The sequence below is a fragment of the Benincasa hispida genome, chromosome 4, assembly GCF_027475165.1.
Source record: "Benincasa hispida cultivar pf3 chromosome 4, pf3_genome.v1.1, whole genome shotgun sequence".
NCBI classification, from domain to species: domain Eukaryota; kingdom Viridiplantae; phylum Streptophyta; class Magnoliopsida; order Cucurbitales; family Cucurbitaceae; genus Benincasa; species Benincasa hispida.
Genome location: NC_143481.1, coordinates 31,746,269 through 31,764,758, shown reverse-complemented (window position 1 = coordinate 31,764,758; position 18,490 = coordinate 31,746,269). Strand labels below are relative to the sequence as shown.

At 32.2% G+C, this 18,490-nt stretch overlaps 2 protein-coding genes across 2 annotated transcripts; both read right to left on the bottom strand.

The window, feature by feature from the left end:
* Positions 1-1,524: 1,524 nt before the first annotated feature.
* Positions 1,525-6,901, bottom strand: XK-2 (xylulose kinase-2). The gene is made up of 11 exons (XM_039029031.2): positions 6,620-6,901; positions 5,692-6,346; positions 5,458-5,546; positions 5,190-5,254; positions 4,622-4,677; positions 3,636-3,756; positions 3,479-3,553; positions 3,349-3,402; positions 3,118-3,212; positions 2,837-3,011; positions 1,525-2,024 (listed from the first exon to the last, which is right to left on the bottom strand). The coding sequence occupies exons 1-11, from the start codon at positions 6,676-6,678 to the stop codon at positions 1,792-1,794; spliced, it is 1,677 nt and encodes a 558-aa protein (XP_038884959.1). The 5' UTR covers positions 6,679-6,901; the 3' UTR covers positions 1,525-1,791.
* Positions 6,902-8,178: 1,277 nt separating this feature from the next.
* On the bottom strand, positions 8,179-13,236 carry LOC120075546 (putative serine/threonine-protein kinase PBL3). The gene is made up of 6 exons (XM_039029032.2): positions 12,949-13,236; positions 10,793-11,133; positions 10,559-10,694; positions 9,957-10,093; positions 9,740-9,863; positions 8,179-8,757 (listed from the first exon to the last, which is right to left on the bottom strand). Exons 1-6 carry the CDS (start codon positions 13,010-13,012, stop codon positions 8,366-8,368), a joined length of 1,194 nt encoding a protein of 397 aa, XP_038884960.1. The 5' UTR covers positions 13,013-13,236; the 3' UTR covers positions 8,179-8,365.
* Between the last annotated feature and the right edge of the window lie 5,254 nt (positions 13,237-18,490).

Here is an 18,490-nt window from a genome sequence, read left to right as displayed (position 1 = left end):
TCAGAAAACCATATCAGTGCACCAGTTTCATATTTCTCATATAAAACACTTACCAAACCAAAATTAAACCGAATTGAATGCTTATTTGATGCTCTGATACCAATTGTAGGATGCTTCTAAGCATTCAAATTCACTAATTTTGGCATAATATAAGGTATGCTTCTGCAGAAAAATGGGTTTCAATACATACTAGAACTTCTTCAAAACTCCTTCTCCAACTGCAATCTTCTCCATATCTTGTAGACCACCTCAAGATCTTCCCCACTATTCTCTTAACCTTTCTTCATCTTCCCCACTATTCTCTTAACCTTTCTTCAAACTGAATTTTCTCTCAAAACTCTATAGATTGCATGCCCGATTTTCACTCCAATCTCTTCATTATATTGCAAATCAACATCCATCTCTTCATTATATTGCAAATCAACATGTAAAGAAAAGAGTTGCATGAGTTGCAGCTCATGCTTGGAGAAAACAAAGGCAAGACATTGTAATATGTGTGAGTTAGTTAGGTGATGGATAATGTAAAAATCCATTTTTCCATTATGTGTTTTTGTTTTCTTTTCCTTTTTCAATTTTATCTCAAAATCAAAATTTTGATTTAAAAAATCTATTTTGATTTTTAAAATGAAAATTTAATTAATTTCATAAATTAATTATTAAATAAATTTTAATTAATTGTAATATCAAATATTTTTAACACATCCATCTTTATATATTTAAATCATATTTAAATATATAAATTCTCCTATTCCATATTTAAATATATAAATTCTCCTATTCCGTTTAATTCTAAAATTAAAACATATAATTATATCTCATATAATTACTGTTCCCTTAATTCTAGGGGCTAATAGAGCTAGTAGGGAGTCGGCTAAACTCATTAGACCAAATTAATCCCCAACTCTATTAGCCTACGTTAAAAGATGATATCAAAGCAGGTTGAACACATGACAAATTGAATTATATATCAATTAGTGATTTAAGAGCCAAAGCACGTCCATTAATTTCACAAGCTCATCTGCATCCATTGTACGAATCAACAGCCACACCAGACACAATATCAGCACAATTCAAGCCAAATTCATCAGCACCTACGGTATGACACCAATGTTCCAAGGTAACTCAGAGAGAAACCTAGAACCCTAATTGTATTTTAATATGTTTTTCTTTTTTAAAAAAAATTAAGTTTAACCTATTTTTCATATTTCTCAACTTTATATTTTCAGCTCATAAAAATCAAAATACCTATATTTATGATCAATTAACATTCTTGTTTTTTTTTCATGGAAATCACAGTAGGAAAAGAAATAAATTAATTAAGAGTGCAAACATAGAATTTTTATTTTAAAATGAATAGATTAAATGTGAATCTTTTTAGTGAGAATAATCCAAATCTAAGTGGAACCCTTCAAATAAACTTGAGACTTTGGATTCTCAAGCTTCTAATTCCAAACTTGCAGGCCAAATACCTCTTTTTTAAGTGCATTGTACCTAACAAATACAGAGAGATGGGTAATAAAGCACTTACGCCAGAAGATAGAATGAAGCACAAATAACTTGTTATTATATACATAAATAACTGAATGAGAAACCAATCATTAGTCCCAAAGCTTTCCAAAAGAAAAGGCATTCTTTTATTTACCGCTGAAGTAAACACTAAGCTTTTTATTCATTCCTACTGACCAAATTGCTCTCTTTGATTGATATTATTCCTATGGCCCAATGGAAGGCGTTTCATTGGAATTCCATTCATAATCTATAAACAAGAATGAGCAGCAGCCTTCCATAGTTTCAGCATCGTCCAAACTTCTGGACAAGACGGTTCTCAATTTCGATTCTCTTCTTCATCAAAAGAGCATATTTGGAAACCAGATCCTGATCTCCAGCAGCCACTGAAAGCTTGCAGGCCAGAGATGTCTTCTCTAACTTGTCCTTGTAAATGATAGAGATAGGTACAAAATTCCCCTTCTTGTGGCACAACCAACCATGAGCAGCCCTCAATGCTGCCCCGAGCGAAGCCGAATCTGGAAACAATCCAAAAAAAAATCACATAAATATGAGATTTTTCAGTGAGGATTGAGAGCTGAAAGGTTCATAGAACTGGATCCCAGTTGGCCATTCCAAGATTGACAAAAAATGCAACAAAAGAGCCTAGTGTTGAAGAGGACATATCACTATTATGCCAAAGCTGAGTTTCAAATCACTTCCGGAATGATGAAAAGTACATTGACTTTGTTAAATTGACAAGTGCTTGAAAAATCTTTGGGATGACTTTGGAGAGTACGTTTTTAGTTTTGTTAGATGCTAAAAAATAACTATGAAAATTCTAACATCTGCATTTATCTTTCATAAATTTTGTATAAAAATAACTTTATTCTTTACCGCACCTTTACCAAAATGGAAAAATCCATCTTAAATTAACCTCAAGAATAAGGTCTATTTAAATTGACTTTCTAAGTAGTAAAAAAAAAAAAGTTTGAAATGACTTTGGAGAGTATGTTTTCTATAAACACAGCTGGGAGAAATGCTCAAAGTTTAAAGTATTCTTTAGAATGAATTTTGGATAACTTTTTGAGGGGTGAAAACTGATTTTTAACCAAGAAACCATTTTCAAGATTTACATAGCATTTACTTGAATAATCAACTAATAAATTTGAAAATTCTAAAAACACAAGTAAATATTCATCCCATATTCATTACAATTATTTTCAAATTTTTCAAAATCATTTTGGATCATATACTCAAGGATGAAAATTTTGATCGTCCTTCGAAATAGACTGAGTTGATTTTACCGGTTAGAAAATGTCATTATAGAGGTAATATATTAATAACATACCAGATCTTTGAACTGTATAGACATCACAGCCAAATATTGAAGCTATGGAGGAAAGGATGGTCTCATTTGCTGAAGCTCCTCCAGTTGCAATGATCCGATTTGGAGGTGAAGGCATCCCAAATCTTTCAGCATGAGCTCGCATCGACACGATTTGGCCTTCAATCAGTGCTCGTACCTGAAATATTAGTTTGTTTGTAATTTTATTTAGGCCATTTTAGTAAGACTTCAAGACAATTGAATTTGTGCAATCAAACAATGATATTTCTCTTAGTAATCCTAACCTCTGAAGGAGGATCAAATTCATCCACCTCATTTTCGGTCACTCCCTCTACAGTGTTAACCTTGAAATTTTCAAGGCTATACCGATGAAAACCAACTGAAACCAAAAGAAGTATACGTCATCAGCTACAATTTTAGATTTATGATCACATTAGAGTTTGATTGAACACATCCATATGCTGTTGCCTTAGCAATCATCAAAGTAAAAGTGTGAGCAATGAGGGGAGTCCTACCTGGAAGAGGTGGAAGAATTTCATGTTCCTTAAAGTAAAATCCAATCTTTCCACCTACAGTACAGCTCAAGATAAGGAAAAATAAATGAAACGACTAATAATACAAGTTGAAAAAGAGCATGTCGTAAACCATTTAGAGGAGGTGTTTGCTGCAGAAATTTATTGAATGTATCCCAAGACTTCTCTGCATAGCGGTTGCGAACATCTGACGGAATTATTTAGCTTAAATTTAGAGGTACAATCATACAAAACAACTCTTACAATAAAGGCAAAGGAAATTGCACCACCTTCACGTGTCAATGATCCATTCTTGTAAACCAACATTACCATGTAGCTCTCTGGGTCTACAGGGTTTGGAAAAACATGTCCCTCTAACCTAGGTTGTGGATCACTAGTAATCCCAAATACCTAAATAACATGCACAAACTGTTTACAAACTACAAGAATGGAGTAAGAGTTGTAAAAGCTTTTATACATTAATAAAAGGAAATGTATTAGGGTGTGTTTAGAATACCTTCTAGTTTAAGCACCTTTTTCTAAAAAAATAAAAATAAAAATAAAATCAATCATATTTATTATATAACTTAAATTTTTTCAAAAGAAGTGTTTTAAAGAATAGTTTCTTTTGTTGCCATCCAAAAGTGATTTTTAAATAAGAAATATGTTATTTTTCCTTGCTACATGTTTGAAGGATTTTCTATCAATCATTTAAAGTCAATTTTTAATGATCTAACTCTCAAGTGTTTCTTCAAAAATTGTTATTGAAGTGGTTTTAAAACACAACACGATCATTTAGAATCACTCAATAAGCTATACCAAATACACTTGGTGCATGTATGGGGTGTTTTCAAAATGGTTAAAATCAATTTTGTCATATTCAAAATCACTCCAAAACATACTTTTAATGACTAACATCAATTGTGATAGTATAAAAGTCATGTAAAATCAAATATTAAATTGACTTTGAAACATTAAAGACATGTTTCAAAATAATTATGAACATGGAAAGAGTTAACCTTAATCGTTTTAAACTCACTCCCAAACGTACCCTTATATTATTATTTTCTATAGGCGATATAGAAAAATTGATTAGGTTTAAAAGGCAGTTTTTTAAAAACTCCAAACACTCTTTTAATATTCTCCCATGAGTTTTCAAGCTTTAAATAAAGTAGAACACTAATTAGGTTGGTGCCCTGCCAGCCAGCCCCCAGCCCAGTGCAACTCAAACCAAAATCCCAGATTATGAATTTACTAAAACAATAGATGAACTCACAGTGTCACTTGTGCCAAGACTAATTGCAAGATCCCCAGGAGTATTAAGAGTTAGACCTGCATGTTCCCAAAGTAGGGGAGAAAACAAAATAAAGTAGCTAAAAGGGAAAAATATGGAAGAAAAATATACAAAATTTGGACTACACTGGAAGAAGCCATTAATGCTTTTCACCCCAATAGTTGTGAACCTTGAAATATGGAAAACCTAGCATCATAATAAGATTCCTCTGTGTTCCTTCTCACTTAAATAAGCTAAAGTGGAATTGGTTTAAATTGCACCAGAACAGCCATAAGATCCGACACAACATACCTTCATTTACTAGTTCTAACCCAAACTAATAGCCTTTAAATCTAGAAAGTAAATTGAACTGATCATGGATTGGGGTAATTGGTGAACTACATAAAATTTAGGAATTAATGTAATATATCCAGACCAAACCAGCATTACAAATACAAAGCAAGTACGCATATGTTTCAACAGAAATCATTCATATATTAAGCAGAGAAAGAAAATAGCCTGCACAACTGAAGGGAGGAAAGTTACAAAAGGAAAAGATGATGTTAAGCACCTGCAAGGCTGTTGGGATTGTCTCCTGACCACTGAACAACCAAGCAATTGTGATTAAAGTTATATCTACACCAAGATTTTAAAATCTTCAGCAATTGAACTAACTAGTAACTATGAATGTTTCTAGAATAAGTACTTTTAGCAAAAAAAAAAAAATAAAAAAAATACTTCAATAATAAAAACTTAGTTATCTAAGATGCATTAGATCCAAGATTAACAAAAAAAAGAATGTTACTATCTTCCTTTTTGCAGGTCTTAAAAAGACTAACCTCTTAACAAAATATGGAGCAATATAACCAGCCACACAATAGGCAGGGGCTAGCTTCCCAAGTTTCTCCTCCAAACCAGGGGCAGTGGCCTAGGGTATTGGTGGAATTAAGAATAAAATCAAGAAAAAAGAAAGTGAATAGGAATATTGGAACTTACGATGTCTCCAAGATTTATGATTAAGAGAAACTAACAGATTATATTAATTGCATAATCATAGTTTCAACACATTGTACCTCTAATACTTTCTTAGACCAGACTCTTTGCTTAATATCCATTAAATTCATTCCTGCACCATCAGTTTCATCAATGGAGGCATAAGCTCCAATAAGAAGAGACGCCACAAAAGAACTAACAAGGGAAATCCTTTCAGTATTTTGATAAACTTCAGGCTGAGTTTCATATATCTTCTTGATCTGGGGTCCAGTATATCTTTCATAAGCTCGCGAGCCAGTAAGTCTAGACAATTCTAAAGCTCCCCCGACCGCTTCCTCGATCTGCCGACATTGAGTAGTAGTGCTGCTATCCATCCATATGGGTGATTCTTTAATGGAAAAGGCATCCACCAGCTGATCTACTAACGGCTTCTGAGGATCCAATGAAGATAAGATTGTAGAACTTCCAGTTTTCCAGTAAACACTACCATGTTGTTGTCCACTGCCAGAGACTGCAGCAATATTACCGAAATCCAATTTCGATTTCGATAGCTTTTGTAGCATGAGATCCAGAGCCTCCACCCACATGGATGTGGGGGAAACGATTCGACCATTGATAGAAGAATCACGGTAAACTCCATCTTGGGTTTTGTAATGGGACAGTTCAGAATCAAAATGAACTAATTCTGAGGCAACAATGTTGAGATTGGAGTCTAACACAGTTGCTTTCAGAGACCTAACAGAAAAATCAGTTCAGTGAAAAAGATAAAAGGGAAATGCAGATACATTAACGATTCAAACGTCGAGCAGGCAATCAAATAGCACATCACAACGTTAGGAAGAAGATGAAAACAATCTATCTGAATTGAAATTTCATTAAACGAAAAATTCTCGTAATTGTTAAAAAATGCGTCAATTGAAAATTTCCAATTTCGACAAACTCAATAGCGAATGAGACGAAATCAAAATTCAATCCAGTAGTAGAAACAAAGAATCTCAATGAACTTACTGCGTAGAACTGTCGAATCCAAGAAAGTAAGATTTATCGGGCAGAGACAAGTGCTCCATTGAAATTTTCAAATCAAGAGAATCAGAAAGGTTACGGGATAGATTAAATCAGTTCACAGTTCTTAAGATATATATGTGAATTGTTTGGATATACAACTCATAAACGAGGATAATTCCTACTTCAATGCAGAATCTTAATTTGGAAGTAAGATAAGGCCAAGATTTTGGGATAAACTCTAAATTTAAACTAAACCAAATCAGTTGCTGGTCTTTTTGCTTATTCAAATTTCACTTATTTTTAAAATATTTACATAGTACTGAATTATTTAAGGGGCCTTTTTAAATATAAAAATATATTTTAAAATATTTTCACTTTATAGCAAAAAGTTTAAAAGCTTAGACCAATTTTCAAATTTTTTATCATAAAGTCTAAATATTTTTTAGATTTTTCTATTTATAAGAATTTTTTTTTAATTTGAAATAATTACTTTAAATTAAATTTAAAATTTTATTAAATTGTAAAATTAATAATCTCAAGTAGTTAAGTTAGGATATCTATTTCGACGTAAAGTATTTCATATTATAATCACTTTTTTTTTCTTTTTGCAAAGGTCTATTAGGAAACTTTTATGCGCTTTCTTTACCTACTTGGTTTATGGATATATTAATTTTAGGTTAAAATTATCAAAATACATTGGTTTCAAGAAAAATATCAAAATACATTGGTTTGAAATATACCTAAAATTTGAGGTGTGAAGTTTGTTTCAAAAGAAATAGTTTTTGCCATTAGATTCCAAGTTGAAAAATTTTTGTTTGACATATGTAAACAAATCTAAACAGAAGAATTTAAAATACATGACATCTTTAAACTATTTATATTATCTCTCCTCCCATTTTTATGACATTTAAGATTTTTTTTTTTTTTTTCTTATCGTAACTTCCAAAATTACTATGCAACAAATGACCGGACACAAACTTTTTTATGGAGGTTTTTTTCTAGGCAATCCTAGGCCAGAACCAAATTCAATCCAAATTAGTCTTAATTCAAGTAAGATTCAATGTACTCAAGTGTTATATAAAGTAGGGTAATAGACAACTTTTAAAAATAAAATTAAAAAGGTTGCTGTGATAATTTTAGTTGGCATATAAGTATTACATGAAATTTAAAGAATAATTAAATGAATCAATTTATTCAATTATATAGAGATAAATTCCATTAGGAGCATAATGGTAAGAAACATTTGAAAAAAGAAGGTCCATTTTGCTAACTATTTCTCAAATAGATACTTTGTTTGTTGATTTTCAACTTGGGTAATAATTTATAATAATATACATGTCTTTTTTAATCTAAAAAGAATCTAGAGTTGTACATAAATTGAGTTAGATTGGGATGTCGATTAAAGAGTATTTTTTGGACACCTGAAATTTTGAGCTGATCGATTCAACTTAATGGAACTAATTCAATCATCAACGCCAAATAAAAAATTAAAAAAGGCTGATATAAGAGGGCCAGTTAAAAGAGCATAATGGCAATTTTACCTTACCATCGCTACATGTCACTTTGTAGTAACAATCAACCTGCAAGAAATTATTATTTAGAAACCATTCAATTTCTTCTATTTTTACTTCACTGAAAAACCATAATATACATACAAAAAATCTATCAATATTTGGCAGAGCATGGATGTTATGAGAGATTTTTACCCAGCTTAAATCTTACTATGATCTATACTATACATCTTCATTATTATCGTCGTGGTGACTTCTGATGCGATGTCGAAAGTGATCCATCAACATTCGAGTTTGACAAAGTAGGAGTAGTTCGTTGAACTGGATGCGAGATTCTGGCTAGAGTTTTGGGGGATTCGATTTCCTCCAATGCACCCAAAATTTCTGCCATTCGAGGTCGGGCCCTCGGTTCACTCCTAAGGCATTGTGAAACTAAATTTGCAGCTACATAAGCTCCTTTTTTAGAATATCGTCCTTCAAGTTTGGTGTCCATAATTCGGAATAACTTTCTTTTATCACCCAAATATGGTGTTGCCCAGTCTACAAGATTGTCCTCAGCACGTTGACCCGACAACAATTCGAGCAACACAACTCCAAAGCTATAAACATCACTTTTGGATGTCAGGCGACCTAGAGAGAAGTGGATGTTGCAGTTTAAACGGTTAATTGCCATAAATCTTTTTCATAAAAAGTAAGAATACAGCATAAATCAGAAACCTCAATTATATGTATAATGTATGTAAAAGCTAGTATTCTGTGTGCACATTTTATGACAAGTTCATAGTTTCTCCAATGTTTACTCCCTCTTTTTAGTATTGATATGGAGATCAAGTAGATTTAATCGCACACAAAAACTTAGCTCAACTCATTCAAGAAACATAAACATATCACATAACCGGACACCTATTAGAAGTACATGTCATCACCATTATGGATTGGCTTAGTGGTAAATAAAGGGTATTAAGGGATAGGTTCAATCCATGGTGGCCACTATCTAGGATTTAATATCCTAGGAGTTTCCTTGACATTCAAATGTTGTAGGCTCGAGCGGATTATCGCGTGAGATTAGTCAAGGTGCACATAAACTAACTTGGACATTCATGAATTTTAAAATAAATAAAATATATATATATAAAAAAAAACAAAAAAAACCCTACGGAGCATGATTTTTTTAATAATTTACATCTAATATACAACCTATTTGATCATTGTTTTATTTGGTTTTATTTCTAGGGTGAATTACAAGTTTGGTGTGCTATTTTGTGGGTGTTGCAGGGTGAGCGGAACAATAGAATTTGGAGAGGGGTGGAGAGGGACCCTTGTGAGACTTGGTCCCTTGTGCGTTATCATGTTTCTTTTAGGTTTCAAATTTGAATGCCTTTTGTAACTATTCAATAGGTGTTATTCTGCATAATTGGAGAGAGGGTTCTCCTCCTTTTTGAGGGCTGGTTTTTTGGTTGTCCTTGTATTCTTTCATTTTTTCTCAATAAAAGTGATTGTTTTCAATATATATATTAAAAAAAATAAAAAAATAAAAAAAAGATTAGGTGATAAGCATACATATCAGCTTATGTACATAGTGCAGAACTGCAGTATAGGGTATGTTACAAACCTGTAGCAATATATTCAGGTGCAGCATAGCCACGGGTCCCCATAACTTGAGTAGTTACATGAGTTCTATCTCCAGTGGGACCAGCCTTCGCCAAACCAAAATCAGAAAGCTTTGCATTAAATTCCTGCATTACCAACAGCACTTCTTGTACTAAGATTGTCTATCATTTGTGCAGAACAGACGTGGGTGTTTTTCTCTAAAAGAATTGCTTTCTTACCGCATCGAGTAGGATGTTGGATGCCTTGAAATCGCGATATATGACAGGCGATTCGGCTTCATGAAGAAAGGAAAGCCCTCTGGCAGCAGCTATGGCCACTTTGATCCTCAATGCCCAAGAAAGAGGTTGTGAACCCCCTGCACAACAGAAGGCATGTGAGATTGTTGAATTACATTTATTACAAGCCAAAATAAAATGGGAGTGCTTCATATGATATTCTATTCATATCAAATCCAAACTCATGTAAGCACTTTCTTCACTATAAAACTTTAATAAGAGAAAGAAAAGTTTATAAAGAGGGTCAGATGTAATCGGACTTCAAGATGCAAAGGCAACAATTTTTAACACTTTGAGTACTCCTAATCCAGTTCATATCAGAGAACATGAATGAACTGTTAATTTTCTTTACAATGTGACAACTGATAATTATAGCATTTGAGAGAGAGAGAGAGACAAACATATTTCATAGAAGAATGTTCAAGAAACAGAGTCAATGGCATTGTATGAGATCAAGCAGAGTCAACCATATGACGCATCCACAGAACAGAAGCAAGGTAAAGGCCGTTTTTCCACTTTGTACATCTAATTTATACAAAACTTACTTCTAAAGAGATGATTCTCCAAGCTCCCTCTCGGCATAAACTCATATACCAATAACCGATTTTCACCTTCCAAGCAATACCCAATCAGCTTAACTAGATTTGGATGATGAAATTTGCCCAAATAATTAACTTCTGTCTGAATTTTATATGCAGTTAGTTGCAGACACAAGCATATAAAACAGAAAAGGAACACATGAAAAAGTGAAAGAAAATAATATCAACTAGGCTACGCACCAACCACTCTTTGTGGCCTTGGGAAGCTTCAGGCTTTAGCTTCTTGACTGCAACAACCATTCCCAATCCAGGCCTCGCAGCAGCCCATGTGTTTTCATCAATCCATCCTTTGAAAACATAACCAAATCCCCCTTCACCTAGCAGGCTGTCAGGTCGAAAATTCCTAGTAGCATTCCTGAGCTCATTGAAAGAGAAAGGCTTCAAATTTGAAGATGACAATATTTCACCTTCTGTTTTAGGCGTGGGAAGACCCAATACATTGTTATTCCTATCCACCAATGAGTTAGGGAGATTGGAAGGAACTAATGGATGACGTTTCTTGCTTGAACTTTGGGAGATTTCTGATCCATAAAGGGAAACAAAAACAGTGTCAGGGATTCATTACTTATATCATATTGGAATGCATTAATATTAACGCCCTATGAATGAAATTTTAAGATTAAATTACAACTTCGGCACTTGAAACTAAAGTTGTATCTATTTAGTTTCTGTATTTCAAAATGTTTTAAAATATCTCCAAATTTTTAAAGTTGCAACTTCTTGTACATTGCACTTCAAAAAGCTATTAATAAATCTATGACCTTTTAATTATATATATCTAATAGGTTCCTGGCGTTAATTTTAAAAAGTTTTCAAAATATCTATAAATTTTTAAAGTTGCATTCTTTTGGACACTGTATGTTAAAAAGTAATTAATAAATCTCTAAACTTTTCATTTTTAAATATCTGTATCTAGGTATCTGTTAATAGTCCTTTAATGCTTTCAAAGATACTGACACAATTATTTTAGAATAACAAAACCAGTTAAGAAAAAATTTTACCTTCTTAAGTTATATATATATCTATATATATCTATATATATATAATCTTTTAACTTTGAAAATTTAGAGAGGCAAACGAAAGAAAAAATTAAAATTTGTAACTTTTGTACAGCATTTTAAAATAAGACAGATTCATTCCTTTTTCACTCTTACCTTACAACTAATTCCAAGCAAGTTTCAGTATACAAAGGTATAATTATTAAGACTTCGTTTGCTAAAGATTTCAGATTTAGTTTTCTGTTTACCTCCTAATTTCTCAATTATGGTTTTCATCTTACTTAAAGAAACATTTGAATTTTGAATAAGATTCTAAAAACAAAAACAACCTTTTTAATTTTCAAAACTTTACTTGGTTTTTGAAAATATTAGTAGAAAGTAAATAATAAAACATATAAACTTATGAGTAGAAGTAATGTCTATAAGTTTAACTTTAAAAAAATAAAAATTAAAACCCAAATAGCGATAAACTAATGAAATTAATGTAGGGACCTATAAAACAAAATATAAAATAAATGTTCAATGAAACTATTTAAGGTATCAGAAATTAAGAACTAAATAGACACTTAACCAAAAAAATAAAAACTAAATGGTTATCATGCATGTTTTTTTAAGCAAAATTTTGAAAATTTTCAAATGTGTTATCTCTTGAATAAGAATTTGAATTCTTGTTATTACTTTTTAGGAGTATGTGATAAAAATGGTTGGATTTAAAAAAAAAATATATATATATATACAATAGCTTAGCTAGGTAGGGAGTAGGGGATTTGAACACATAGTATATGCTACTTGAGTTATACTCACTTTGACGGAGTAGGGGATTTGAACACATAGTATATGCTACTTGAGTTATACTCACTTTGACCAAAGTTGATTTCTTAAAAGATTTAAAACAAATTTCTAATTCAACTTTGTCATACTAAATTTTTCAATTAATTAATCAAGGTCAGAAAGGTAATATCAGTAAACCCAAAACACATTACTTTCTTCCCTTTTCCTATAAAGCTCCAAATAAAAAAACTATATTAATTACATTGACTTCAATAAATTACACTTAACTCTAAACCTTTCTTTTCTTGCCTAACAGAATAAAGAATTTGAAGCTTCAACCAATATCATCAAACTAGCAACCTCATTTCAAATTTGCTAAAACCAGAAACAGCAGAATGAACCAAAAATTTCGAGAAACTAAACCAAGCACAAGATCGAACATGGAAGGAATGAAAAATCCAAGGAAAACCCAGAAACCATAAGGCCAAAGGAGAGCAAAAACATACATAATAAGAGAACAAAAGCTAAGATTTAACATATAGAGAAGAATGGAGAAAAGAGTGTTACCGAGAGTCCCTTGGGAGGTGTGGGCATTTTGAACTTTAGCAGAAGAACCTAAGCAATTACCCATTGGGCGGAGATATGAGAGGCAAAATGGAAAGCTTGAAAAGAGAAACTGGGGAATTGAAATGGAAGGGAAGGGAAGGGAGAAGAAATGGAGAAAAAGTAAAAGAGAAAAGTAGGGTTCCCATTGGGGGAATAACGAAGGAGGAATATGATAACCTTGATTGAGTGGGTTTTGTTGCCTTAATGCAAAGTCATCGCCTCAATTCTCCACAAAATTCCACAATGTCAATTTCTCCAAATTTCCACTTTTGTTGCGCTATTTGCTTTTTCATTGTGTATAATAACCAAAAGAAACTTCCTCAAAATTCTTGACAACTATAGTATTGACACTACTTTTATCATTGTATGAATGTAAAAAAAATTACTTTTCACAACTTGGGTTGATTTCTCAAAATAATGTAGATAATAGAATTTTGGAACTAATATATACGAATAGTGTTTATAAGTTTAATTCTCAAAAATTAAATAGTTAGATAACCATTTGATTTTTGAAAGGTAAGTTTATTTCTTTTCAATTTGTCAATATTTTGCTTCTTTTTTAAATAAAGGAATTAAATTCTTAATCAAATTCTAAAAACAAAAACTACATTTTTTTAATTTTCAAAATTTAGCTTGGATTTTGAAAATATAAAAAAAAAAATAGATAACAAATTAAAAAAAATAAAGGTAAATTTGATATTTATATATTTAATTTTTAAAAAACTAAAAATAAAAACAAAATAGTTAGCAAAGAGAATCTTGATTTTTTTATATATTTTTTTCGCTATTTCTGTTGCATGGATTTCATTAAACATTTCAATTATTTTAAGAAACAAAAATAAGTTTGTTAAAAACTTTTTTTCACAATTTTTTTAAGTTCAAAAGTTTATCAAATAGGAATGAAAAGTTTAATGATTACCGGTATATAAAGCTTAAAGTTACAATTTTTAAGAAAAAATCTAATACTACAATCCTACATTTGGGCATGGATTTATTATGGGCTCAAAGGGGTTTGAGGCCCTCAACTATGTTCTTTTTATATATATATATATATATATAACCTATGAAGTATAGACACAGATACAAATACGAGATATTGATACAATAGGATACGGCAATACACTAATTTCTAAAAAGATTAGGGTACTGATACGTTTTCTTTTTTTTAAGAAAAATCTAGGATGTAGATGATTTAGCATATAAATTAATGACAATAGTACAAAATACAATACGAAACACTGAAATACAATACAAAAAACAATATATAAGACGTTGAAGTAAAATAGTCAATAAAATGCAATAAAAAAGTTATTCGTATTGATCAGAGAAGAAAAAAAAGATTAGAGAGAGAAGTACCTATGAAGATAAATGAAAAATTTCTTCATTAAATTGTTGAAGATATTCAAGTGGGTTATATTTTGGTGAACTTTTTAGAGACTCAAATGTGAAGATGAAAATTAGATGATTCTAGATTTTGATTTTTTTTTTTTTCTTTTTAGTTTTGGACTAACTTTTTAAATGGGCTGCTTAATTTTAGATTGAGAAAGATTAGATGAGTTGTTTATCTTTTTTAAAAAAAATAAAATAAAAGTAGAAATAGATACGTCAAATCGTATATTAGATACGTATATGAGAAGTGTCTAATACGAACTCTTTGCGTCACATGAAATATATGTACTTCATAGTATATAACTAATATAATATCAAAACTATTAGCTAACTTAATGGTAAATTTGCTTTTTAACTTCTTTTAAATCCAAGTTTAACTCTCACTAACTATATTTATTTTTATTAAATTATATAAATTCTTCTGTCAATCAAATTTGAGAATCCACCGTTGTAGGAACATTATTTGATTTTTATAAAGCTCACCTAATTCTTGAAGGCTTCTTTTCGTGTGCAGTAGCATTGCATGGTATTGGAAATTTTGTGTAATTGAGTATTTTTATACTTATCATTTTCTTCCTTTATTTAATTGCGTGACATGTTTGACTAAATCTTCTTGAGAAAATAATTTTGTATTTAAAGCATCCACATTGGAGTTTGTTCAAATTCTTTGCACGTGTTTGGCGCTGGCATTAGGAACGAAGACAATTTCAATTTCCTTTTCTTAATTTTATTATATACGCATGAGTAGAGTGGACGACATGGAATCGAGATGCTATTCTCTATCTCTATCTCTGCTCTCCATTTCATTTTCCAATTTTATAGAAAAAATTTTTCCGTTATTTTTTTTATAAAAAATTAATTAATTTAAATCATTAATGTGGGCAAAATTTAATTAAATAATTAATTTTATCACTAAATTATTTATTATGGTTAGTTTTATATGAAAATTTGAATTTAAAGATAAATTACTTAAATTTTGGCCTAAAAAAACTAATTAATTTTTTTAAGTAGAAAGAAATAAATATAAATCAAATTATTCACATATATAATCTAAATTTAAACAGATTCATTATCTTTCCCAATAAATAATCAAATTTGAAATTTAAATGTAATATTTATATAATAATAATAACAACATAACATTAGATAACTATACTAAATAAATATGTAAAAGCTAATCGAGGCGGGATAGGGAACGAGGCGGGGTCGGGGACGAGGAATCCCGTCCCCATTTAGCTCATGGGAAATTTTTTCCCCCATTCCCCGCCTAATTGGAGAATCCCCACTCCTTTCCACAGGATCCGTCCCCATGGAGAAATTGGACATATCTACGCACGAGGAGGAGATAATATTTAGATTTCCATTTTTACCCTTAAGACCTTTGAAATGCCTAATTTCCCTCCCAAATTGTCTCTCTTCATTATGTTTATATGTACTTTTCTTGTTATTTATTTTTATTTTTTCTCTTTCACAATATTCCTTTTATTTTATTTTATTTTATTTTTTGTGATCTTCCAATTATTTTTATTTTATCCTCATATTCCTTCGTATTTTGTTTACCTCTTTCTACTTTCTATTTTTTTTTCTTAATAGATCCTCTTTGTTTTTACTTATTATTATTGTAACGACCTAACCCCCTAGGACTTAGGTAAGGCCATTACTAAAATAAATGCATGCAAAGAATTTAAAACGACGCTATAAATGCTAATTAAAAACAAGAGAAGTTCAAAAGACATTTATTAAACGCAATTGTTAAAAACAATAATAAGGTACCCATAAATCATAAAGGTTAATAAGTACATATGAAAAACAATTCTTAATAATAAGTTTCAAACATCAAAACTAAACATTAAGGGAAACATGAAAAGAACTCTAAATCTCAGGATGCGGAAGCGTAAAAACTAGTCTCGGTGGCTCGATCATGAATTCCGTTGCGCCATCACCGGTGCATCTCTACCCTTACCTGAAACATCAACAAAAGAAAGAATGAGTATGAAATACTCAGTAAGTAACTCCACCACTGGGGTCAGGCTAGGCATCTATGTCCTTTAGATACCCGCCTATGACACATAAATACATGTAACATATAAGAGACTGAGTCCTATCCTATTGTAGTTAAGTATGCCCACAAATCTGGTGAATCTCGAAGGAGACACAAAACTGGTGGATCCCGAAGGAAAGACAAATTGGTGGATCCCGAAGGAAACAAAAACTGGTGAATCCCGAAGGAAACACAAACTGATGAATCCCGAAGGAAACACAAACTGGTGAATCCCGAAGGAAACACAAACTGGTGAGCATCTAACTAATCAATGAGGATATTTACACAGTCTTAACGTGCTAAGATTCAACATTGTACGGTTTTAAAGCATACATAACAATCCTTAATATCATGGTTGCATCACATACCCATAATTCTTAACAATATATTATACATCATCCATGTATAACTTATATCATAAAGCCACAACATACAGGTATGCCTCAACCCCAGCAGATCAGACATCGACATATGAAAACACATACTATCACATACTAACGATCAGGCACTTAGATGTGTATGTAAACAAATCAGAATTTGTGCCAGAACATACTTTGATTCAAGTCATACTGTCAATCAATATGCTAACATTTACCATAACATACACTTATCATGCTAGCATACAACTAGAGCCTGGCCCGTGGGCAGTTCCAATGATAAGATTACTTACCTTTACTCGCAAACTCCAGAAACTAGCAAGCTCAACCTCTTCCTTGTCCAACAAAACTGAAAGCCCACAGGATCAAACTTAAAATCACCTAAAACAAAGACACCAGGACACCTCAAGATCCAAACCTAACAGCCAACATCATGGCAAATTATTTTAGGCCGCAGTCCATGGTTCAGTCAAATTTAAATCGAGAAAATCATAAACATACAACATGCTTAACAACCCACATAAGTTTAAAGCCTTACTCTTCACCAAGATTCGTCGACTACCCCTTTACTCGGCTGGACGACGACTTTAGCAACCTAACATTTTGCCCTACATCCAAAACATGACGTGTACCAACGATTTAAGGCCAAACTCTAGTGACTGCTCAAAATCCTCAAGGAATCCAGTCAAAACAATTTACACTTACCCTTAATCCAAGATTTCGACAAAGACCAAAGCGGACCCGAAGCGGCAGGGACGACGGCGACCGGCAGTGGTGAGCCTGGGGTGGCGAACACGTGGCTGGAGGGAATTTGGATGAGCGGCCCGGCTGGACGGAGGCTCACGGCAGCGGCTGGAGAGCTTCTGGTTGCTCACGGACAGAACAAACGGCTAAAAGGGATGACGCGACGGTGAGCGGTGTGGTCTGACCGGCCGAAACCCACGAATGGCGAGCAACGTAGTTGGAGGGAGGTTGACGGCTGGGCGACTGGTGGCACGCGGGGGGCTAGATCCAGTGGTGTGACCGGTTGAAAGCGGACGTGCGGTGCTTCGAGGTCGACGAACGGTGGTCGATTGGAGGTGCATGGCGTCTGGGAGTGTGGCGACTGAGTGTGCGGCAAGGAAGAAGAAAACGGAGGGGGCTCGCGTGGGTGAGGGAGGAGGTGAGAGGGGGCCCTTTTTATTTTAAAAAATATACTAATAATAATAGTAATAATAATAATGATAATAAAATAAATAAATAATAATAATAATAGAAGGAAAATAGTATTAACTCTAATTAGATCTTTTCCTTAACCCACTTTAAAAAAAACAAATTATTGTTTTACTCTTATATTACATCCTAACTCTTTAAGTACCATAAATTCCTCTAATGAACAAAAATAATTTATAGTCTGAAGAACTGTGAGGTCCAATGCGGAAGAAGAAGATCTCCTGGGAGATCAAGACCAAAGAGTAACCAGCAAACCTTCTCTGCACGAGAAGTAAGAGGAAGAAGATCTCTTGTAACCTCTCATTCCCACGTATGTGATTAGAGAGAAACCAGAGGAGGAAGTTATAACTCCCTCTTAAATTCAAACTAAATTAAACGTATTTTAATTTAATTAAAAATATACAATTATATAATAACCACTTTACTATATAATATATATATTATACTATATCGTATATCTAATAAAACATAAAATCTAGTATTT

What these genes read in the sequence shown, in the direction of transcription:
- XK-2 (XM_039029031.2), bottom strand. Translation starts at nt 6,678, where the DNA reads ATGGAGCACTTGTCTCTGCCCGATAAATCTTACTTTCTTGGATTCGAC. An exon ending in GCAAACACCTCCTCTAAATG is followed by an intron (nt 3,403 to 3,478) that starts GTTTACGACATG and finishes GCTGTACTGTAG; the next exon opens with GTGGAAAGATTGGATTTTAC. An exon ending in AATTCTTCCACCTCTTCCAG is followed by an intron (nt 3,213 to 3,348) that starts GTAGGACTCCCC and finishes TTTTGGTTTCAG; the next exon opens with TTGGTTTTCATCGGTATAGC.
- LOC120075546 (XM_039029032.2), bottom strand. Translation starts at nt 13,012, where the DNA reads ATGGGTAATTGCTTAGGTTCTTCTGCTAAAGTTCAAAATGCCCACACC. An exon ending in GGAGAATCATCTCTTTAGAA is followed by an intron (nt 10,094 to 10,558) that starts GTAAGTTTTGTA and finishes TCTGTTGTGCAG; the next exon opens with GGGGTTCACAACCTCTTTCT. An exon ending in CCAACATCCTACTCGATGCG is followed by an intron (nt 9,864 to 9,956) that starts GTAAGAAAGCAA and finishes TTGGTAATGCAG; the next exon opens with GAATTTAATGCAAAGCTTTC.